This window comes from Nuphar pumila, chromosome 6 (genome assembly GCF_984573655.1).
Source record: "Nuphar pumila chromosome 6, dmNupPumi1.hap1.1, whole genome shotgun sequence".
NCBI lineage: Eukaryota > Viridiplantae > Streptophyta > Magnoliopsida > Nymphaeales > Nymphaeaceae > Nuphar > Nuphar pumila.
This window is the reverse complement of record NC_143254.1, coordinates 112,299,547-112,319,072: the sequence shown is the minus strand read 5'-3', so window position 1 is coordinate 112,319,072 and position 19,526 is coordinate 112,299,547. Positions and strand designations below refer to the sequence as shown.

The 19,526-nt window shown below is 37.7% G+C and overlaps 1 protein-coding gene across 1 annotated transcript in view; it reads left to right on the top strand.

Moving 5' to 3' along the window:
* LOC149835743 (DHHA1 domain protein) overlaps window positions 1-18,899 on the top strand; it is a 38,502-nt gene extending 19,603 nt beyond the window's left edge. Inside the window, exons 5-7 of the mRNA XM_090010643.1 lie at window positions 17,881-17,963; window positions 18,087-18,192; window positions 18,411-18,899. Coding sequence (XP_089866769.1) covers window positions 17,881-17,963; window positions 18,087-18,192; window positions 18,411-18,500 — 279 coding nt within the window. The 3' untranslated portion in view covers window positions 18,501-18,899. The remainder of the gene's footprint in view (window positions 1-17,880; window positions 17,964-18,086; window positions 18,193-18,410) is intronic.
* The last annotated feature ends 627 nt before the right edge of the window (window positions 18,900-19,526 follow it).

Genomic DNA, 19,526 nt, shown 5'->3' with positions numbered 1-19,526 from the left:
GAATTAATGTACCAAACCACAAACCAAATCGTGCATTGAATCAACAGAAGAATAAATCAAACTTTATTAATTTAATGAAAATGTCAAATATATATATATATATATATATATATATATATATATATATATATATATATATATATATTCAGCAAGGAACAACCACATGCAGAAATAGATAGCATGTTTACATATGTCTATATTTTCTTTGAACACGAGCGATAAAAAAACAGGCCTATGCCAAAATTGGCAGGGCCGAAAATATATATATATATATAGCATAAAAAAGGATTAGATGTAGAAATTAACAATCAAATCCAAGAATGCTTGATGTTAAATCCATGTTTAAACATAAAAATCGTTGGTATGGTTTCATCAACCAGGGATATACAAAATCGCGAATCAAAACATAGGTTTAAAACATGGTTTTAGAAATCAGATTTTATTTTCCCTTGAAATTTTTTCATGAATTAGATTTAAGCCCGTTTCTCTCCGTTCGAATCTCGAGAGGAACCCGTACCTTAGATTGGATGTGTAGAAGGATCAAATATTGTTGGATGTTTGCTAAGAAGGATCGATTCCTCCTCCCTCTTCTTGTTCTTCCTCTCTTCCTTTCTTTTTTCCTTCTTTCTCTTTTCTTTTTTTTTTCTTTCTCTTTTTCCTTCTCTCTTTTCTCTCTCTCTCCCATGAGTTCAACTCTCTCCCTCTCTCTCTAGAAACACATGTTTCTAGAGAAAGGGGAAAACCAACCCTTTTTTATAATCATGTTATCTCTAATTAATTTTTTTCTCCTTTTATTTGGTTTAAATTTTATTTAAGAGACCTCTCTAGAGGGTGACGTCCCCTCTAGAGGACTCTCTCTCTCTCTCCTTTAGAGGATAGAGTTCTACCAAAGGTAGAACTTTATATCTTCTAGAGGTTATCCTCTCATTATCTTCTCTTTTTTTTATTAAAGGATTTATCTAGAGGGTGACGTCCCTTCTAGAGAACTCATTTAGGTAGAGTTCTACTTCACGTATAACTATACCATATCTATTAGATAAATCTAGAATTTATCTAATTATTTTATTTTATTAATTATTTCATATTTAATTATTAAATAATTTATTCTAAGAATATTCCAAAGGGTGTCGCTCCCCTCTGGAGGTCCTCCCATAGTAGAGTTCTACTTAATTTAACTTTTAATTTGATTTTAAAGTTTTTAATTGGTCATATTTGGATTTCGGATCCATATTCGGATCCAAGATCCAAATCCATATGGATTCCAACCTGGACCAGATCCTAGTTAATATGGGTCTTGGACTGGGTCCAAATCCATATCAATTTGGATCAAACGGATCATATTCAATTCGATCCAATCCACAAAAAGGTAAAAATAGAGGCGGGTCATTTTTAAAAAAATGCAATTTTCGGGCCAACTGTAACCCGTTTTTAGAAAAATGAAGCACCAACGTTCTCAAAATTTCGAGATGCATCTAATGGTACACTTACCTGATTTTCCCTCCGAATTTGGCCTGAATTTCACTTGGTTTTTGCTCAAATTTAAAGGTTAAAAACGAAAATTTTCACAAATATTAACTATCTCATTTAGATCTTGTTAGTGGGCTCTGGGCCACGCCCAGACCCAACTGACATCGCCTATTTTTAAGGTTATTTTTCATAATTTTTATCAATTTCATCGAATACTTAGCCACAATTTCATAATTTTCGAATTTATAAATCATGGAAAAAATACATGATATTACATCTGCAGTCTTCAGATTGCACATGCTCCAACAGTGACCAATCTGATCAGATTTCACACGCCAAAAACCATGACAAATCTGATCGGATTGCATATGAGCAACAAGTGTCAAATCTGGTCCAGATTGCACATGAGTAACAAGTGGCAAATCTGGTCCAGATTGCACACCCGCGAAGAGTGAAAATTTTGATCAGATTGCACCTGCGTGAACAGCGGCAAATCTGATCTGTTTGCACACACATGCCAAGTCTGAAAAAATCATATACCATGCACCACTTGGCGGTCTGAGCATTACCGCACATATATACATATTAGCAACTGTTATTTATTACATAATCATGCCCAACGACATGCTGTCCATAGCATGTCGTTGCTGCACTAAAGTGTGCAGCGCTGCATAGATATGCACAGCAGCATGCTGTCGTCGCTCGAACATGAGCAGTTGTTGCTGACATACATGTGCCCAGTCGCATGCTGTTAACATCATGCTATTGTTGAACAAATGCGCAGCAATGCGCTGCCCTGAACAGCTACAAAAGAACACATCTATAGGCAGCCCATACTAGTCATTCGATTGACATAAAGAAAATTTCGTGTAACAGTCAACATAAAATCATAACTCAGATTTGATGTCAATCAACATGATATCATAATAACAGTTATTTTTATGACCATAAACATAACTTCATAAGAACAGTTTTTATGACCATAAACGTAACAACATAAAGACAGTTTCAAAATAGTATTGACAGCAGTCAACATAACAACATCAAAACTGTTTTGATGTCAATTAACATGACAGCATCAACATAGTTTATAATCAGTCTGCTAACAGTCAAGACAGTAACAATTAAGTAACTTAAACACATGTTTAATAACAACCAACAAAATCAGCCTGTAACCGTGTATGATAACATCATAAAAGAAAACATATTTACATCTGTCACACGTTCGAATCTAATCAACATAATAGCATAACACATATTTAATGACAGTCGTCTGAAATACTTAGTAAAATCTGATGACAGTCATCAAGACATAATCGATTTTTTTTATAACAGTTAACTGGATCTCATAAAACCAGATTCGATAACATCAAAGAAATTTGACTACAACAGGTCTGATCAGCCTGCACTCACAACCAACAGTGCCCGGCCTGATCAGTCCCAAAAATCATTTTTGAGCTGATCGGCAAGCCTGATTAGACTGCCTATGAAAGCATATGGGCGGATATGATCAGACTGCCCATATGATTAAATCGGCAACCTGAACAGGACCAAAAATGATCTCTAAATAGTTTATAAATCCATTTCCTTGAACCTAAAAATCAGTAGGGCAATATATATATATATATATATATATATATATATATATATCCAGCAAAGAAAAATCTATATGCAGAAATCGACAACATGTATTTGTAAATTCAAAAATAACTTGATGTTGAATACATGCTTAACATGAAAGATCGATGGCATGCTCATACAAGTAAAAAATTTATGAAATCGTGAATCAAGGCATATTTGTATTCGTTTTTTGAATTAGATTTTCCTTTTCCCATCTAAAATTTCACATGAACCTAATTTAAAATTGTTTCTTCCCGTTCGAATCTAGAGAACCTGTACCTTAGTTCAGATGTGAAAAAAGATCGAAAAACGAATGGATGATTGGTGAGAATGATGGATTTCCTCCTCTCCTTCCTCTTCTTCTTTTCTTTTCTTTCTTTTCTTTCTCTCTTTCTTTTTTTTCCCTTTTTCCTTCTCTCTCCCCCCCTCTCTTTCCTTCTCTCTCTATATAAAAAACGAGATCTAGAGAGAGACGAGTTAGACTCCTTATAAAATATTTTTTTTTGGTCTTCTAGAGAGGGGGTGACGTCCCCTCTAGAAGCCTCTCATATGGATAGAGTTCTACCATGTAGAAATCTACCTCCTACCTTCTACCTTCCTTATCCATCTAGATTTTATCTCTTTTATTTTATTTAAATTAATATTCTCAAGGAATATTCCAAGGGGTTTTGAAAGCCCATATGGGGTAGGGGTAGAACTTTACTTTATCCTTATTCTATTTTAAAGTTGTTTTTAAACTTTAAATTCAAAGTAGTTTTAAAATTGCCATGAATGAATTTCAGATCCAGATTTGGATCCAAGATCCAAATCCATATGGATCCAACTTGGACTAGATCCTAGTCAATATGGATCCTGGACTGGGTCTAGATCCATATCAACTTGGACCAAATGGAGCGGATCCAGTCCAATCAAATGTGGCAGATCCATATCAACTTGGTCTTCTAGAGAGGGGATGGCGTCCCCTCTAGAAGCCTCTCATATGGATAGAGTTCTATCATACGTAGAAATCTACCTTCTACCTTCCTTATCCATCTAGATTTTATCTCTTTTATTTTATTTAAATTAATATTCTCAAGGAATATTCCAAGGGGGTTCTGAAAGCCCATATGGGGTAGGGGTAAAACTCTACTTTATCCTTATTCTATTTTAAAGTTGTTTTTAAACTTTAAATTCAAAGTAGTTTTAAAATTGCCATGGATGGATTTCAGATCCAGATTTGGATCCAAGATCCAAATCCATATAGATCCAAGATCCAAATCTATATGGATCCAACCTGGACTAGATCCTAGTCAATATGGATCCTGGACTGGGTCTAGAATCTAGATCCATATCAACTTGGATCAAATGAAGCGGATCCAGTCCGATCAAATCCAGAAAAAAGTAAAAATAGAGGCGGGTCATTTATGAAAAATGTGATTTTCGGGCCAACCGTAACCCAATTTCAGAAAAATGAGGCACGAACATTCTTAGAATTACGAGATGCATCTAACGGTATACTTGATTTTCGCCTTCGAATTTTGCGTGAATTTCGCATGATTTTTTCTCGAATTTGAAGGTTAAAAATAAAAAATTTCTCAAATATTAATTGGCTCGACTAGGTCTTGTCAATAGGCTTTAGGCCACACCCAGACCCAATTGACGTCACCCACATTTAATAGTATTTTTCATAATTTTTTATCAATCTCATTAATTACTTAGTTAAAAATAAAAAAAATTTAAAATTAAAAATCATGAAAAAATACGCGATATTACACAATTTAATTTTCACTTTCTTAAAACCCGCAGATACTAAAAACAGGAAAAATTCTCGAGGTTCAAGCAGTTTGTAGTAGTAGCTTAACACAAAATTTGTATTAACTGAGTTGTATACATGTTCTTCGACCGATCTTAGGAATCATCACCATCAATCGGAACATTAGGAATTATCACCTAATGCCGGGACGACAAAAAAATCAACATCCATTGACACCACTTTCTCGGTATACCAATAACTACAACTGAGTCTAACAACACTATCCCCAGGCAGCAAAGTGACGGAAGTTTCCTACAACTGTGGTCGGGATCATGAACAACACATCGGGTTCTTGGAGAAAACAAATGCACACAGTGTTTAGTATCCTCCTGGTCCTCCATGACCGCTATCAAAGGTTCCCACATTTTCAGAGAAACACCAAGAAATAAATTTATTACACTGTTTGGTCTCTTTTACCAATCTTAATAAATTAATACTTCTTTACACAAGAACAATTATGCAAATCATCATGACAGATTCGGGCCCTTGCCCTAACAATTCAATAGTGTAATTAATTCAAAAATAATACCAAAATCGTTTGTATACTTGTATAATACCTTACTTCTTGTAATGCTTTTTCAAGCATTTTCAATAATATTCTCTCATTATTTTTAAGTATTCTCTCTCGTTGTGTGTGATTTGATCTTAGCCCTTTGAAGCCTATTGTATTTTGCCCATTAGTGGCTTCTTGTTTGTATACTTGTGCATTTGTTTTTGCACTAGTGTCTCATTACAGAGTTCTGCAGACCCATGATCCTGGATGTTGGCGAAAAGAAGTTGTTTCTCATATTTTGGGCCTGGATCTGGGATCCAGATCCAATCTGTGCCCATTACACACAGCCATGTAGCATATTCATTAATGGCTGAGTTGTAATTTAAACCTGTTGTAAAAGGGTATTTTGGTACCCTAATCTTTGTATTAAACCAATATATAATATGAAGTCTGGTGAGCCGATTCAATGTGATGAATCTTGGCTTTCTTCAACAACGTGTTCTCTCCTTCTCCTTCTCTCTCTCTCTTCGTGTGACTGAATATCCGATCTATGAATTCTAACATGGTATCATAGCTGCAGATCCGGTCTTGGAGATCGTGACTTTCATATGATTATCAAAATCGAGATTTCTATCTCTTCCTAAGGTATTTTATTTTCTTTCGATTTATCTCTTCATCTTCTTCCTCTTATCGTCTTTTTCAAATCTTTCTTTCATTTTTCCTTTGATTCCAAATCAGATCTTGGTAAGGCTATCTGTAAATCCTAGATTGTTCACACTATTTTCTTGAAATCGTGACTTTGCTCCTTTTCTCAATTTTGCTATTTCTTTGGGTTGCTTTATACAGTTTAACCCTAATCTCTTTGTCATTTCTGTTTCTCTTATTGTCTTTCTCAATATCCTTCTTTTTCTTCTTTGGTCTCTTCCAGATCCAAACATGATTTCTTTATTAAAAAAAAAAGGTTACCTCAAATCAGATCTTGATCCAGGCATGATCCCATATCAAAAGGTCACGTCAGCTTCTTATTTTCTCTTTAATTTTCTTTCTTTATCTTCCTAATCAGCTTCTTCTTTGTTGATTTTTCTTTTCATTGTGATTCAGCAAAACACGTCTTATCGTGCTAACTGAACATTGTTAAGATCAGATCTTACAACGAGGTCTGGTTCACTGCCTTTAATTTACCGATCGTACAAAAAAAAAAGGGCAGAAAGGCAGCAGACTTTATTTAAAATTTAATTCCTGTTCTAAATCCAACATATTCTAAATTCGTCCTCTTCTTTTCAATCATTCTTGAATTTCGGCTTTCTCTCCTTTTGGATTATGGATTCATTTCCTTCCCAATCTGGCCTTTCCTCAAGCTTTCTTAGCCAACTTGTGTTTGAAAAGCTGAACTCTAATTTCTTAACCTGGAAGAGGCAGATTATCCTGTTCATAAGAACGTAGGATTTTTCTGGACAACTGGATAGCTCTATTCTAGTTCCTCCAGAATTCATATTACATGAAGACATACATGTCAGAAATCCAGAGTACGTAATTTGGATGAAACAAGATCAGGCATTGGTTGCATATATTATTTCTACACTGTCACAAGAGGTGCTTGTGGCAATTCTAGATGATTGTTCGGCTATGGAGTTATGGGACAGACTGGTTCAAATATATTCACAAGCTATTCATGCCAGGGTAATGTTTTCGAAGAAGGAATTTCAAATATTGAAAAATGACTCCATGATTATCATGGAATACTTGAACAAAATGAAGACTATCACAAATCAACTAGCCATCGTGGGTTGTGCAGTAAGTGACAAAGATATGATGCAACAAACTTTGACCGGGCTGGGGCCCGATTATCACATGATTGTTACTTCCTGATTGTGTTTACCAGATTTACCTACATTTGAAGATATGCGTGCCAAGCTTTTTCAATGTGATATGACCTTGAAATTTTCTGAAGAGACTCATGTTCACGTTGGAGCACAAGATGTGCTTGCCACAAGGGTTGCTTATGGGCAAGGATGTGGAAGTTATGATTTTCGAAGAAAGGGAGGTTAAGGAAGGAATGGACAAGGAGGTCGTGGAATATTGCTTATACCTAACATACCTCCTAATTCACAGAGGCAAAGGACAATTCCCACCTGTTTTCTATGCAACAAAAGGGAACATATCAAGGCCAAGTGTTGGTTTAATCCTCAAAATAGAGGAAAATTTCTGCCAACAGAGGCAAGTAAAGGGACAAATAATTCAAAAACCATTGAAGAAGTAAAGGAGTTGTTAGTGTCTGCCTTAGTTGAATTAAACCTAAAACAAAATGATCAGGGTACTTGGTATGTTGATTCCGAGTTAGCAACTCATGTTACTGGTGATACTGGTAAGCTCCTAACTCTTGTTCCTTATGTTGGTAGAAATAGTATTGTCACTGGGGATGGATCTCACCACTCCATTTATTATATTGGAAACTCTGTTATATCCTCTCTCAGTCTCTCGAATGTCATTCATGCTCCTAATATCAAGAAAAATAGTTTATGTTTCGAAGCTTGATGATATTAATGCCTCAGTTGAGTTTATTTTTTTTTTGTTCGTGCCAAGGACCTTCGCATGAGTGAAAAGTTCATTGAAGAAAAACGATAGGATAATATGTATGTCTTCCAAGAGGATCCTTCTACTCGTGTTCGCCCTGTTGATCCCAACTTGAAGCTCACTTTATCGTCCTCTTCAGTGCTTCCTAAGAGTGTTTTTAATGTTTCTGAATGTATTGAGTGTAATCTTTGGCATGGTCGTCTAGGTCATTGCAGTAGTCATTTTATTGAAAAGCTTGTCTTAAACGGTCTTATTCCCAATTCAAGTCTAGGATTAAGTGTCAATGATAAAAAATGTTCTAGTTGTCTTTTGTGTAAGAGTTATGTTCTACCATTTCATTCTATTAATAAAAGTTGTTACACATGGATCTTTTTTATGAAATGCAAATCTGAGACTTTTAAATTATTTCAGAATTTTTACTCCCTTGTGAAGAATCATTTCTCTGAAAATATTCTCTGTTTCCAATGTGATAGAGGGGGTGAATTCTCTTCAAATGACTATTAATTTTCTCCAAACTAATGGAATAAGTAGGCGGGTGTCTTGTCCTCGTGCACCTCAATAAAATGAGATTGCTGAACGGAAGCATCACCATATTGTCGAGAGTGCAATGAACATGATGCATCACAGTAATCTTCTAGTTACTTTTTGGGCAAAAGCTTTCCATTCGACTGTTTATGTGATAAGTCGATTGCCCATGACTGTTTTGGAAAATAAATCACTATACTTTTCTTTGTATGGAGTTCATCCAAATTATCATGATCTGCGTGTGTTTGGTTGTATATGTTATGTTCATGTTGACAGTCCAATGCGACATAAGTTTCAGGATAAGGCCTTGAAGTGCAGATTTGTGGGTTATGCAAATGATTATAAAGGATACAAATGCTATGATCCTGTGAGTAAGCACACCAAAATATCCAGAAATGTTGTTTTTGATGAACTAAACTTTGATTATCATGCTAACACCTCTTCAGGAGTTGAGGTTTATCACCCCTGATTGAGTTTTGAACTTTTTCTAGCTCTGATAATGTTTGTCCTTCATAATGTATTCACAGGAATAGGGAACCCATACTCAGGACAATATGACATCTGAACCACTCTTGGCACCCGAAAGGTATAAAGGCATCATTTACTCTCGGCGAGAAAAGGAGGTTACCCCCACTTCTACCCAGGAGATGAATGAAAAAGTAATATTTTGTATATCACATGTTACCAAATGTACCATGTACCGGGTTTGGTTATTATAACAGACCTGGACCCATATTGTATGTTAAAACTTTAAATACAGGTTCTAGGCAGAGTTACCGGAAGCGCCTAGCTAAAAGGGGAAGCGCGCTTCCCCGAAGCGCGCTTCGGAAGCGCGAAACGTCGCGCTTCCGAAGCGTGGGGGGAAGCGTCCCCCTTTTTTGGGAAGCGCGTTTCCCTTTAATGGGGGACGCGTTTCCCTTTAATGGGGGACGCGCTTCCCTTTAATGGGAAGCGCGCTTCCCATCACGCTTCCCCCACGCTTCCCCCTCGCTTCCCCCACGCTTCCCCCTCGCTTCCCCCTCGCTTCCCCTATTTTTTTCAATTTTTTTGTATTTTTTATTTTTTATTTTTATTTTTTTCGCTTCCCCCTCGCTTCCGAGACGCTTCCTAGGTCGCTTCCGAGACGCTTCCTAGGTCGCTTCCGAGACACTTCCCGAATCGCTCCTAAGTGGTCCCACGCTTCCCCGCTTCCTAAAATTTTGAAAGTGCCTCGCTTCCCGCTCCCGCTTCCCGTATCGCTTCCCGCTCCCGCTTCCTCAACTGGCAACCATGGTTCTAGGTCACGATTTCATCAACCCCTATTCTCCTCTTCTTTTCTCTTTCTCACAAAACAGGTTCTAGTGAAGAATCTCACATGGTATCAGAGCTGAGATCCAGCTAGGGTTTGAAGGGGCTTCAAAAAGGTGCGACCAGAGGTTTGAGGTTTCGTTTTCTTCATCTTTCTTTTCGTTTTCTTCATCTCATCTCTCATTTCATTTTTTTTTCTGGAGGATTCACGTCTCACGTGAATCCCTAAAATCATCACGTCTTACTCTTGTATTGAAAAATCACGTTTGACATGAATTTCTTGTTTCATGTGAATCCCTAAAGTCGACCCATCTTCGTCTGGGATATTCAGATCTGGTCGTGTTTTTGCACCAGATTTAAAGCACTTCATCTCTGCGCATTCTCCTTTTCACTTGGACCGGAACATTCAGATCTGAGCGTGAAGTTGCATCAGATCTGAAATATTAAGTTTTTTTTTCTGCGCAGACTTGATATTTGACAACATATTTCAATCTGAGTTTATTTCTATCACGCGTCTCCACTTTATAGTATATTTCTTCTCGCTGTCACAACTGATATTCGCATAGCAGTTGTCTGTCCACATCATACCCATCTGCGTTTTGTCTAAAAACACAAATAGTTTGAAATTCTGTTCAACGTGTGAGAACTTCTTATTGCGTCAATCACAAACCTTATAAATAAAAAAAAAGGAAGGGAAAATTTTAGATCTGGTTCCTCTTTGAATCTGACAGTCTCTGATCGCCAGTTTCTTGAAGGTTGCTTAGCTTCAAAACAAAAGAAAAAAAGAAGGCCGACCAACAAACTTCTCTGGCAGTAGACTGGGTTCTTCCTGAATACCCTTGTTAAATTTTTTGCACTTCGTGAATACCCTTGTTAATTTTTCTTTATGGATTCTCATTCTTCTCAATCGAGTCTTCCTTCGAGTTTCCTCAATCAGCTTGTTTCTTAAAAGTTAACCACCTCAAACTTCTTGATTTGGAAGAGACAAATCATTCCTTTTATAAGGAGCCATGGTCTCTTAGGTCATCTGGATGGAACCACTCCAGTCCCGCTAGAATGTTATGAGAGAAGAGAAAGATGATAAAGGGGCAACTTCAGTTGTGTATGTCAAAAATGCAGAATATCTCAACTGGGAAAGTAAAGACCAATCAGTTGTTGCATACATTACCTCTACCTTGTCTCAAGAGGTTCTTGTTGCAATCCCTGACAATTGTACAACCCTGCAACTTTGGGAGAGATTGGTTCAAACGTATTCACAAGTTTCACAGGCGAGGATGGTTTTTCTTAAAAGAGAATTTCAGCTGCTGAGAAAAGACTCCATGACCATCATGGAATATCTAAACAAGATGAAGACTATCACAAACCAACTTGCAGTTATAGGATGTGCAGTGAGTGACAGTGATATGGTGCAACAAATTCTGAGTGGATTGGGATCCGATTATAATATGATCGTCACTTCACTACTGTGCTTGCCTGCTTTTCCTACTTTTGATGAGTTGCGGGCTAAATTAATTCAGTATGAAATGACTCTGAAAGGATTTTCTGAAGAAACCCACGCTCATGCAAATTTTTAAGAAGTTTTTTCCACAGGGGTGACTTATGGTCGAGGACGGGGGCGAGGAGGACAAGGGCGAAGTGGACACAGAGGACGTAGATTGCTTCCCACTCCAAATATGTCGACCCATGCTCAGGGACAAAGATCTATCCCCACTTGCTTTCTTTGTAACAAAAGAGGGCATATCAAGGCGAATTGTTGGCACAATCCTGAAAATAAAGGAAAGACTCCACAGACAACCAAAAAGAAAGTCCAGCAATATCAGAGACAATGGAGAGATTAGAGATCTGTTGATATCCGCCTTGTCAGAATTGAATTTAAAGCAGAATGATCAAGGAACTTGGTTCGTTGACTCAGGGGCAACAACTCACGTGACTGGTGATGCAGGTAAACTTTTTAAACCTATTGCTTATTTTGGTAAAAGTAAGATTGTCACTGGAGATGGATCCTACCATCCTGTTTCTCACGTTGGAAAATCTGTCATTCCCATGTCACATTCTACTCTTGAACTTTCTGATGTCCTTCATGCTCCCAATATCAAGAAAAAATTTGTCTCTGTTTCTAAACTTGTTGATGATAATCATGCTTCAGTCGAATTCACTCTCTTCTCTGTGCAGGTCAAGGACCTTCACACGAGGGAAACATTCGCTGAAGGAAAGAGACAAGGAAATATGTATGTCTTTCAAGAAGCTCCATGTCATCTCGTCCGCTCTACTCAACTGGATTTGAAGTCTTCATTAGAGTCATGTTTTTTCTCTTCAGCAAATGTTTTTAGTGTTTCTGAATGTAATAAGCCTTTCCTATGGCACAGTCGGTTAGGACATTGTGGGAGTCATTTTATTGAGAAACTTGTTTCTAATAATCTCATTCCAAAAGAAAGTCTCAATGTGGAGGAGAAAAGTCAAAAGTGTTCCAGTTGTCTTTTATGCAAAAGCCATGCATTGCCTTTTCACTCTGTTAATAAGAGAGCTTCAAAGCCTTTTGAGATAATATACTCTGATGTATGGGGACCTGCCCTAGTTGCCTCTGGATCTGGAAGCAGATACTACTTAATTTTTGTTGATAGCTACTCTCGATACACCTGAATATATTTTATAAAAAATAAGTCGGAAGTTTTTCTTTTGTTTCAAAACTTTCTTTCCTTAGTAAAAAATCAATTCTCTAAGTCCATACAATTTTTCCAATGTGATGGAGGAGGGGAGTTCTCATCTAGTGACTTTATTTCTTTTCTTCAAAATAATGGGATAGGAAGGGTATCATGTCCACACACACCTCAACAAAATGGGATTGCTGAGCGAAAATACAGGCATATCGTCGAAAGTGCAATGAGTATGCTCCATGACAGTAATCTTCCCATCAATGTGTGGACAAAAGCTTTTCATTCTGCCGTACATGTGATAAATAGATTACCTATGGTTGTTTTGGAAAATAAGTCTCTTTATTACTATCTTTTTGGGGTTCACCCTAGTTATCATGATTTACGTGCTTCGGATGTGTTTGTTATGTGTACATTGATCGGTCCCTGAGAAACAAGTTTCAGGACAAGGCTCAAAAGTGTAGATTTGTGGGATATGCAGACGACTACAAAGGATACATGTGTTATGATCCCGCTAACAGATGTATCAGAATCTCAAGACATGTTGTCTTCGATGAACAAAATTTTGATCACAAAGCTGGCACAACGGATATTCCTTCTACCATAACTGAAGTTTATTATCCTTGGCTGAACTCAGAACTTTTTGCTAGTCCCAATGAAGTCTGTTCTTCAGACTGCGTGCAATCGGAAGAAGAAATGTTTGAGACTATTAGTGCATCGAGATCACAGAATGGGGAAGAAGTACCATCATCGGTACCAGGCAGATACAAGGTTATTTCCTATACTAAACAAAGAACGACCGCGTCAGGCCTTTTAAATCACGCCCCAGCAGCTGCACCTACTTCCTCTCATATTCTTGAGGTTAGAAGATCCAATCGCATGCGACATCCTATTGATCGGTGGGTTAGCTATAATAAATTCTCCTTGGATTTTCAGCTCTTTTTAACTGCCCTCAATAAGGAAGATGAACCTATTATGTACTATCAGGCAGCCACTTCTACCAAATGGGTATAAGCCATGAATGATGAAATGCAAGCCTTGCATGAATGTGTAACCTAGTAAATTGTTCCCAGACCACCTGGTAAAAATGTAGTCGGATGCAAATGGGTCTACAAAATAAAGTATAAACCAGATGAGACTATTGAACGATACAAGGCAAGACTGGTGGCAAAAGGGTTCACCCAAGAAGCAGGGCAAGACTATGATGAGACCTTTAGTCCAGTGGTGAGAATGGGAACGATTCAAATTATTCTTTCCTTTGCTGTTGAACATGGATGGAAGCTGAGTCAACTTGATGTAAAAAATGCATTCTTGCATAGGGATTTGAAGGGGGAAGTTTACATGGAACAACCACGTGGATATCACGAGCAAGATTGTAAAACACATGTATGCAGGCTAAAAAGAGCTATCTATGGCCTAAAACAAGCATCTCGTTCTTGGTTTGACAGCTTCTCACTTGAGATTCAAAAGCATGGATTTTCACGCTCTCTACTGGATCACTCATTATTCATTTTTATAAGGCAGAATGTGATCACCCTATTACTAATCTATGTGGATGATATTGTCATCACAGGAAACTCTGGAGATCACATCAAAGAAGTGAAAAACCTATTAGGTCAGAGGTTCAAAATGAAAGATCTTGGTGCCTTGCGTTATTTTCTTGGGGTAGAAGTCGATAGCCGAGCTGATGGCTTGACTCTCACTCAGCACAAGTATACGATAAACGTTCTCGGCAAGGCAGGTATGAAAGACTGCAAACCTCTAGGAACTCCAAGTGTGCTCCACCAAAAATTAAGCACTCATGATGGAGACCTGTGTGAGGATCCCACCAGGTATCGCAGTCTAATAGGGATGTTACAGTATCTCACATTCACTCGACCTGATATTGTTTATTCAGTTAATCAAGTGTCTCAGTTTATGCATGCACCACGTACTGGACATATGGAGGCGGTTAAGAGGATACTCAGATATCTGAAAGGAACAATTGGGGATGGGTTGATATATTCTCCAAAATCGTCTCGCCAGGATATGCGTGAGCTTACTGTATATTGTGATGCAGACTAGGCAGGGGATCCAGATGAACGAAGGTCTACATCAGGATATTGTGTCTTCATTGGAAAAAACTTAATCTCTTGGAGTAGTAGAAAACAAAAGGCCGTCGCTAGATTAAACACTGAGGCCGAGTATAGATCCATGACTGCCGCTACTGCGGAAGTCACATAGGTCAGGCATTTACTGATTGAAGTGGGAGAAACGATCTCTCGGTCTACCTTGCTGTGTGACAATCAAAGTGCTCTCATGTCATTCAGTCCAGTACATCACAGTCGCGCAAAGCATATTGAGATCGACCAGCATTTTGTAAGACAAAAAGTTGAAGAAAAAGAGATCGAGCCTGAATTTGTTAATACTGAAAGACAAGTAGCAGACATATTTACAAAGGGCTTAACAAAAGATCGTTTTTGGATGCTTAAAGGCAAGTTGTTCATGGTTCAAAACCGTGATCAACTTGAGGGGAGGTGAAAAAGTAGTATTTTGTATATCACATGTTACTGGATGTACCATGTACCAGGTTTGGATATTATAACAGACCCGGACTCATATTGTATGTTAAAACTTTAAATACAGGTTCTAGGTCACGATTTCATTATTGAAATCGTGACACCCGCAACCCCTATTCTCCTCTTCTTTTCTCTTTCTCACAAAACCGGTTCTAGTGAAGAATCTCACAATGAATTCTCCTCAAACTCTTGATCTCAGAAGATCTACTCGCTCTCAACATCTGATTGAAAGATGGGCCAATTATGAGAATTTCTCGATGGACTTCCAACTCTTTTTAACTTCTTTGAGTAAGGAAGATCAACCCACAACATTTTATCAAGCCGCAAATTTCAAAAGATGGATTGAAGTCATGAATGAAGAAATGGAGGCTCTTCATGAATGTGGTACTTGGAATATTGTTCCCAAACCACATGATAGAAATGTAGTTGGGTCTAAATGAGTGTATAAAATAAAATACAAACCAGATGACACCATTGAACAATACAAGGCGAGACTGGTTGCAAAGGGTTTCACACAAGAGCAAGGACAGGACTATGATGAGACCTTCAATCCGGTTGTGAAAATGGGTACCATCAGAATTATATTATCATTAGCTATTGAGCATCAGTGGACGCTTAGTCAACTTGATGTCAAAAACACATTTCTGCATGGGGATCTGGAAGAAGAAGTGTACATGGAGCAACCCACTGGATATGCAGAAGGAGACTCTAAGGAATACGTGTTCTGGTTAAAGAGAGCTATTTATGGTTTGAAGCAGGCGTCTTGCTCTTGGTTCGATAGTTTCTCTCTTGAAATGCAAAAATATGATTTTAGTCGATCTCTTCTTGACCACTCTCTGTCTATGTCACATGGGTGCGGGTGCGGGGGTGCGGCACTTTCAAAAAACTTTGGGTGCGGGGGTATGGCATTTTAAAAAAACTTTGGGTTCGGGGGTGTGGGGGTGCAGCAAAAATATAAAAAATATAAATATATATATATATATATATATATATATATAAATATATATATATATATATATATATATATATATATATATATATATATATAATCCAAAAGTTGGACATAAATGACCCTGGGTGCATTGACTGCACCCAGGGTCAGGTTGACCGCACCAGGTGCTGCACCCGCATCGCGTTGCATCGACGCGGGTGCGGCACCCAGTTGGCCGAGTCCCAGTGACATAGCTCTCTGTTTATATTCAAATGTCAAGACATAGTTGCCCTGTTATTGATATATGTAGATGACATTATCATTACAGGTAACTCTAATGCTCATATTGAGTAGGTCAAAGAGCTCCTGAATCACATATTTAAGATGAAGGACCTTGGTAAGCTACGATATTTTCTTGGAGTTGAAGTCGACAGGACTACTGAAGTAATGACTCTCACCCAACATATGTATACTATTGATGTTCTCAACAAGGCAGGTATGAAAGATTGCAAACCTTTAAGAACACGAAGTGTTCTTCATCAGAAACTTAGTTTCCAAGATAGAGAGTTGTATGAGGATCCTACGGGATATCGCATCGTAGTAGGGATGCTGCAATATCTCACTTTCACTCAGCTTCATATTGTTTACTCAGTTAATTAGGTATCTCAGTTTATGCATGAGCCGCATGTTGGGCATATGGAAGTTGTCAAGCGTATTCTTCGGTATTTGAAGGGAACTATCGGAGATGGTCTTCTGTATAGGAAAAGGATGAATAGACAACATGCACATGAAATTATTGTTTACACGGATGCAGACCGGAGACCGGGCAGGAGATCCTGATGAACGCAGGTCCATCTTAGGCTATTGTATTTTCATTGGTATGAACCTTGTTTCTTGGAGTAGTAGGAAACAAAAAGCCATTGCCAGATTGAGCACAAAAGCCGAATATAGATCAATGGCAGCTGCCACAACCGAGGCAACATGGATTAGGCACTTGTTGACAGAAGTAGGATAATCGGTCTCCCGAGCTCTTCTCCTATGTGACAATCAAAGCGCCATCAACATGTCATTTAATCCCATTTATCATAGCCGTGCCAAGCACATTGAAATAGATCAACACTTTGTGAGACAAAAGGTTGAGGAGAAGGAGATTGAACCTGAGTTTGTCCGGACTACCGATCAAGTTGCTGATTTGTTTACGAAGGGACTGACCAAGGACGGATTTTGAATGTTCAAAACCATGTACAACTTGATGGAGGGTGAAAAGAAGTCGTTTCTCATATTTTGGGTCTGGATCTAGGATCCAGATCCAATCCGTGCCCATTACACACAGCCATGTAGCATATTCATTAATGGCTGGATTGTAATTTAAACCTGTTGTAAAATGGTATTTTGGTACCCTAATCTTTGTATTAAACCAATATGTAATATGAAGTCTGGTGAGCCGATTCAATTTGATGAATCTTGGCTTTCTTCAACAGCGTGTTATCTCCTCATTCTCTCTCTCTTTGTGTGACTGAATATCAGATCTATGAATTCTAACAGCTGGATTTCAAGCCATGACCAAAAATGGAAGAACATAGTAACCATGTTCAAAATTTATTGCATATTGCAAGCTCAAAATAACAGATAATTGGTCACAAACTGATTTTCCATTTGGTATGCTAATAAAGATAAGATTCAAATTTAGGACCAAACTGCTCTTGCATTATGTTGTTTGTTGTACTTCTTTCATAGACAAGATTTTCTTAAAGCCAGACTTCATCGTTCATATTGGTGTTGTATTCCTTCTATTTCTATCCCGGTTGCAAAACAATGACATTTGTTGCCTTTGGACTATATTGTGCTTCAACTTGCTTTAGAGGTATGCTAGTCGGTTAATATATATATATATATATATATATATATATATATATGTTGTTATTCTGTGTACCATATTGACAAATGAGAACTCTCTCTGCTTCTTGCTGCTCTGCTTGTAGGCTGTGGATGCTGATTCCATTTCAAATCTAAGGAGTGAGCTTGGGAACCAGTTGGCTGTCAAAAGCTCCCATATGAAATTGAGGTCTTTGTCCAAGATTCAATCTTTCGCGGCTCTATTCTATTTTTGATCATTGCTGGATTTGCTATTTCTTAAATTGACCCTAAGTTCTTTTTCCTTTTTTGCTTGGTGGTTCTATAAGTTCAGGGGTATTGGTGCTGTTGTGTATAGAGTCCCAGAATTAAAGAATGAGCACGTACTGAAAATAAGCCTGAGGAGCCTGGATTCAGAAGACACAACAATCATCTCACAGGTTTGTTGTTTCTTTTCAGCATCTCATTCGCTGATAGTGGTAACAGTATCAGTGTAATTTGCAATCTTAGTTGGCTAAAATGGTCTTTTACATTTTTTACATATATGACATTATGGACAGTTGATGACATGAATTACTTGGTTTCTGCCGACTTATTCTTGGTTTATGCTCTAGACTAGACTGGAACTCATGGAACTTGTTCTGGAATAAACATGCAGGAATATGGAGGTGGTGGTCATCTAAATGCAAGCTCATTCATGTTGAGTGTGGATGAGTTTGAAAGATGGAAAGTTGGATCCAAAACATGAACTCAAGCCCATCTTAGTTTCTTAAATCTTCGCTATCGTTCTCCCAAAGCTCAAAAATTGTGTTGAAACATGGCACACACACACAAAGCAGTACGAAGTAGTTCAGGAATTAGCCCCAGGAAAATAATGAAATGGAGGAAGGGGAGTTAAGAAGCCGACCTCATGTAGACGAGACAAGAGGTCCTTGCTTCTTGTGCACGCAAACACATTCAACCATCATCCTTGTGACACTATAGTAGGTTTTCCGGTCTTATTTGTTCAAGAGTATGATCAAACCACCTCTCTCTCTCTCTTCTTTTCAAATATCTACAAGTTAACATTGTTACTTTTGAAACTTACGCTCCCAAAATTATTGTTTGTTGAAATTGTGCTTTTATGATTCAAAGCATTTGTTGCCTACTTGGGGTAGAGTGGACGGCCCTGTCCTTCCTTGAAAGTAAAGATAAGGTCACATATAACAAAGTAGATATTTGAGTGCGTTGCATTTCAGTTTTTTCTATCAATCAATAAAGTTCCGATTTTCTTTGATTTTTCTGTTTTTTTTCTGGAGTTTCTTATGGATTCTGTAAAATTTAAGTTCAAGGATATATTGCACATAAGATGGTGCTCTTGTTCTCAGGTTTTCCTGCTGTGTTAGCTGACATTAGTGTCTCATTCTTCTCTAGTTCAATGGCCAACAATGTATTACAAAGTTGCAACTACTGTTTAAGTAATGGTGCTGTTGGAGATCAACTTATGACTGAGTTTGAGCATTTCAACAACTTCTAGTCTTCTACAGTAACCGACACCACAAGAACATAAATTCCAACTTACTTTGAATCATCAAAGGAGGTCAATATTTGTCTTTTCATGGTCATTTTTTTGTTTTATCATTGCCTCAAAAGCCTCTAACCTACAATGATAATTTCAGTGCTGAAGATCTCAAAATATATTATCATAAAATACGGTGTAACTTGGTAGATAATAAAACCGAGGATAAAAAAAGACCACAAGATGAATCTAAAAATTATTTTAAGGTCTGTTTCA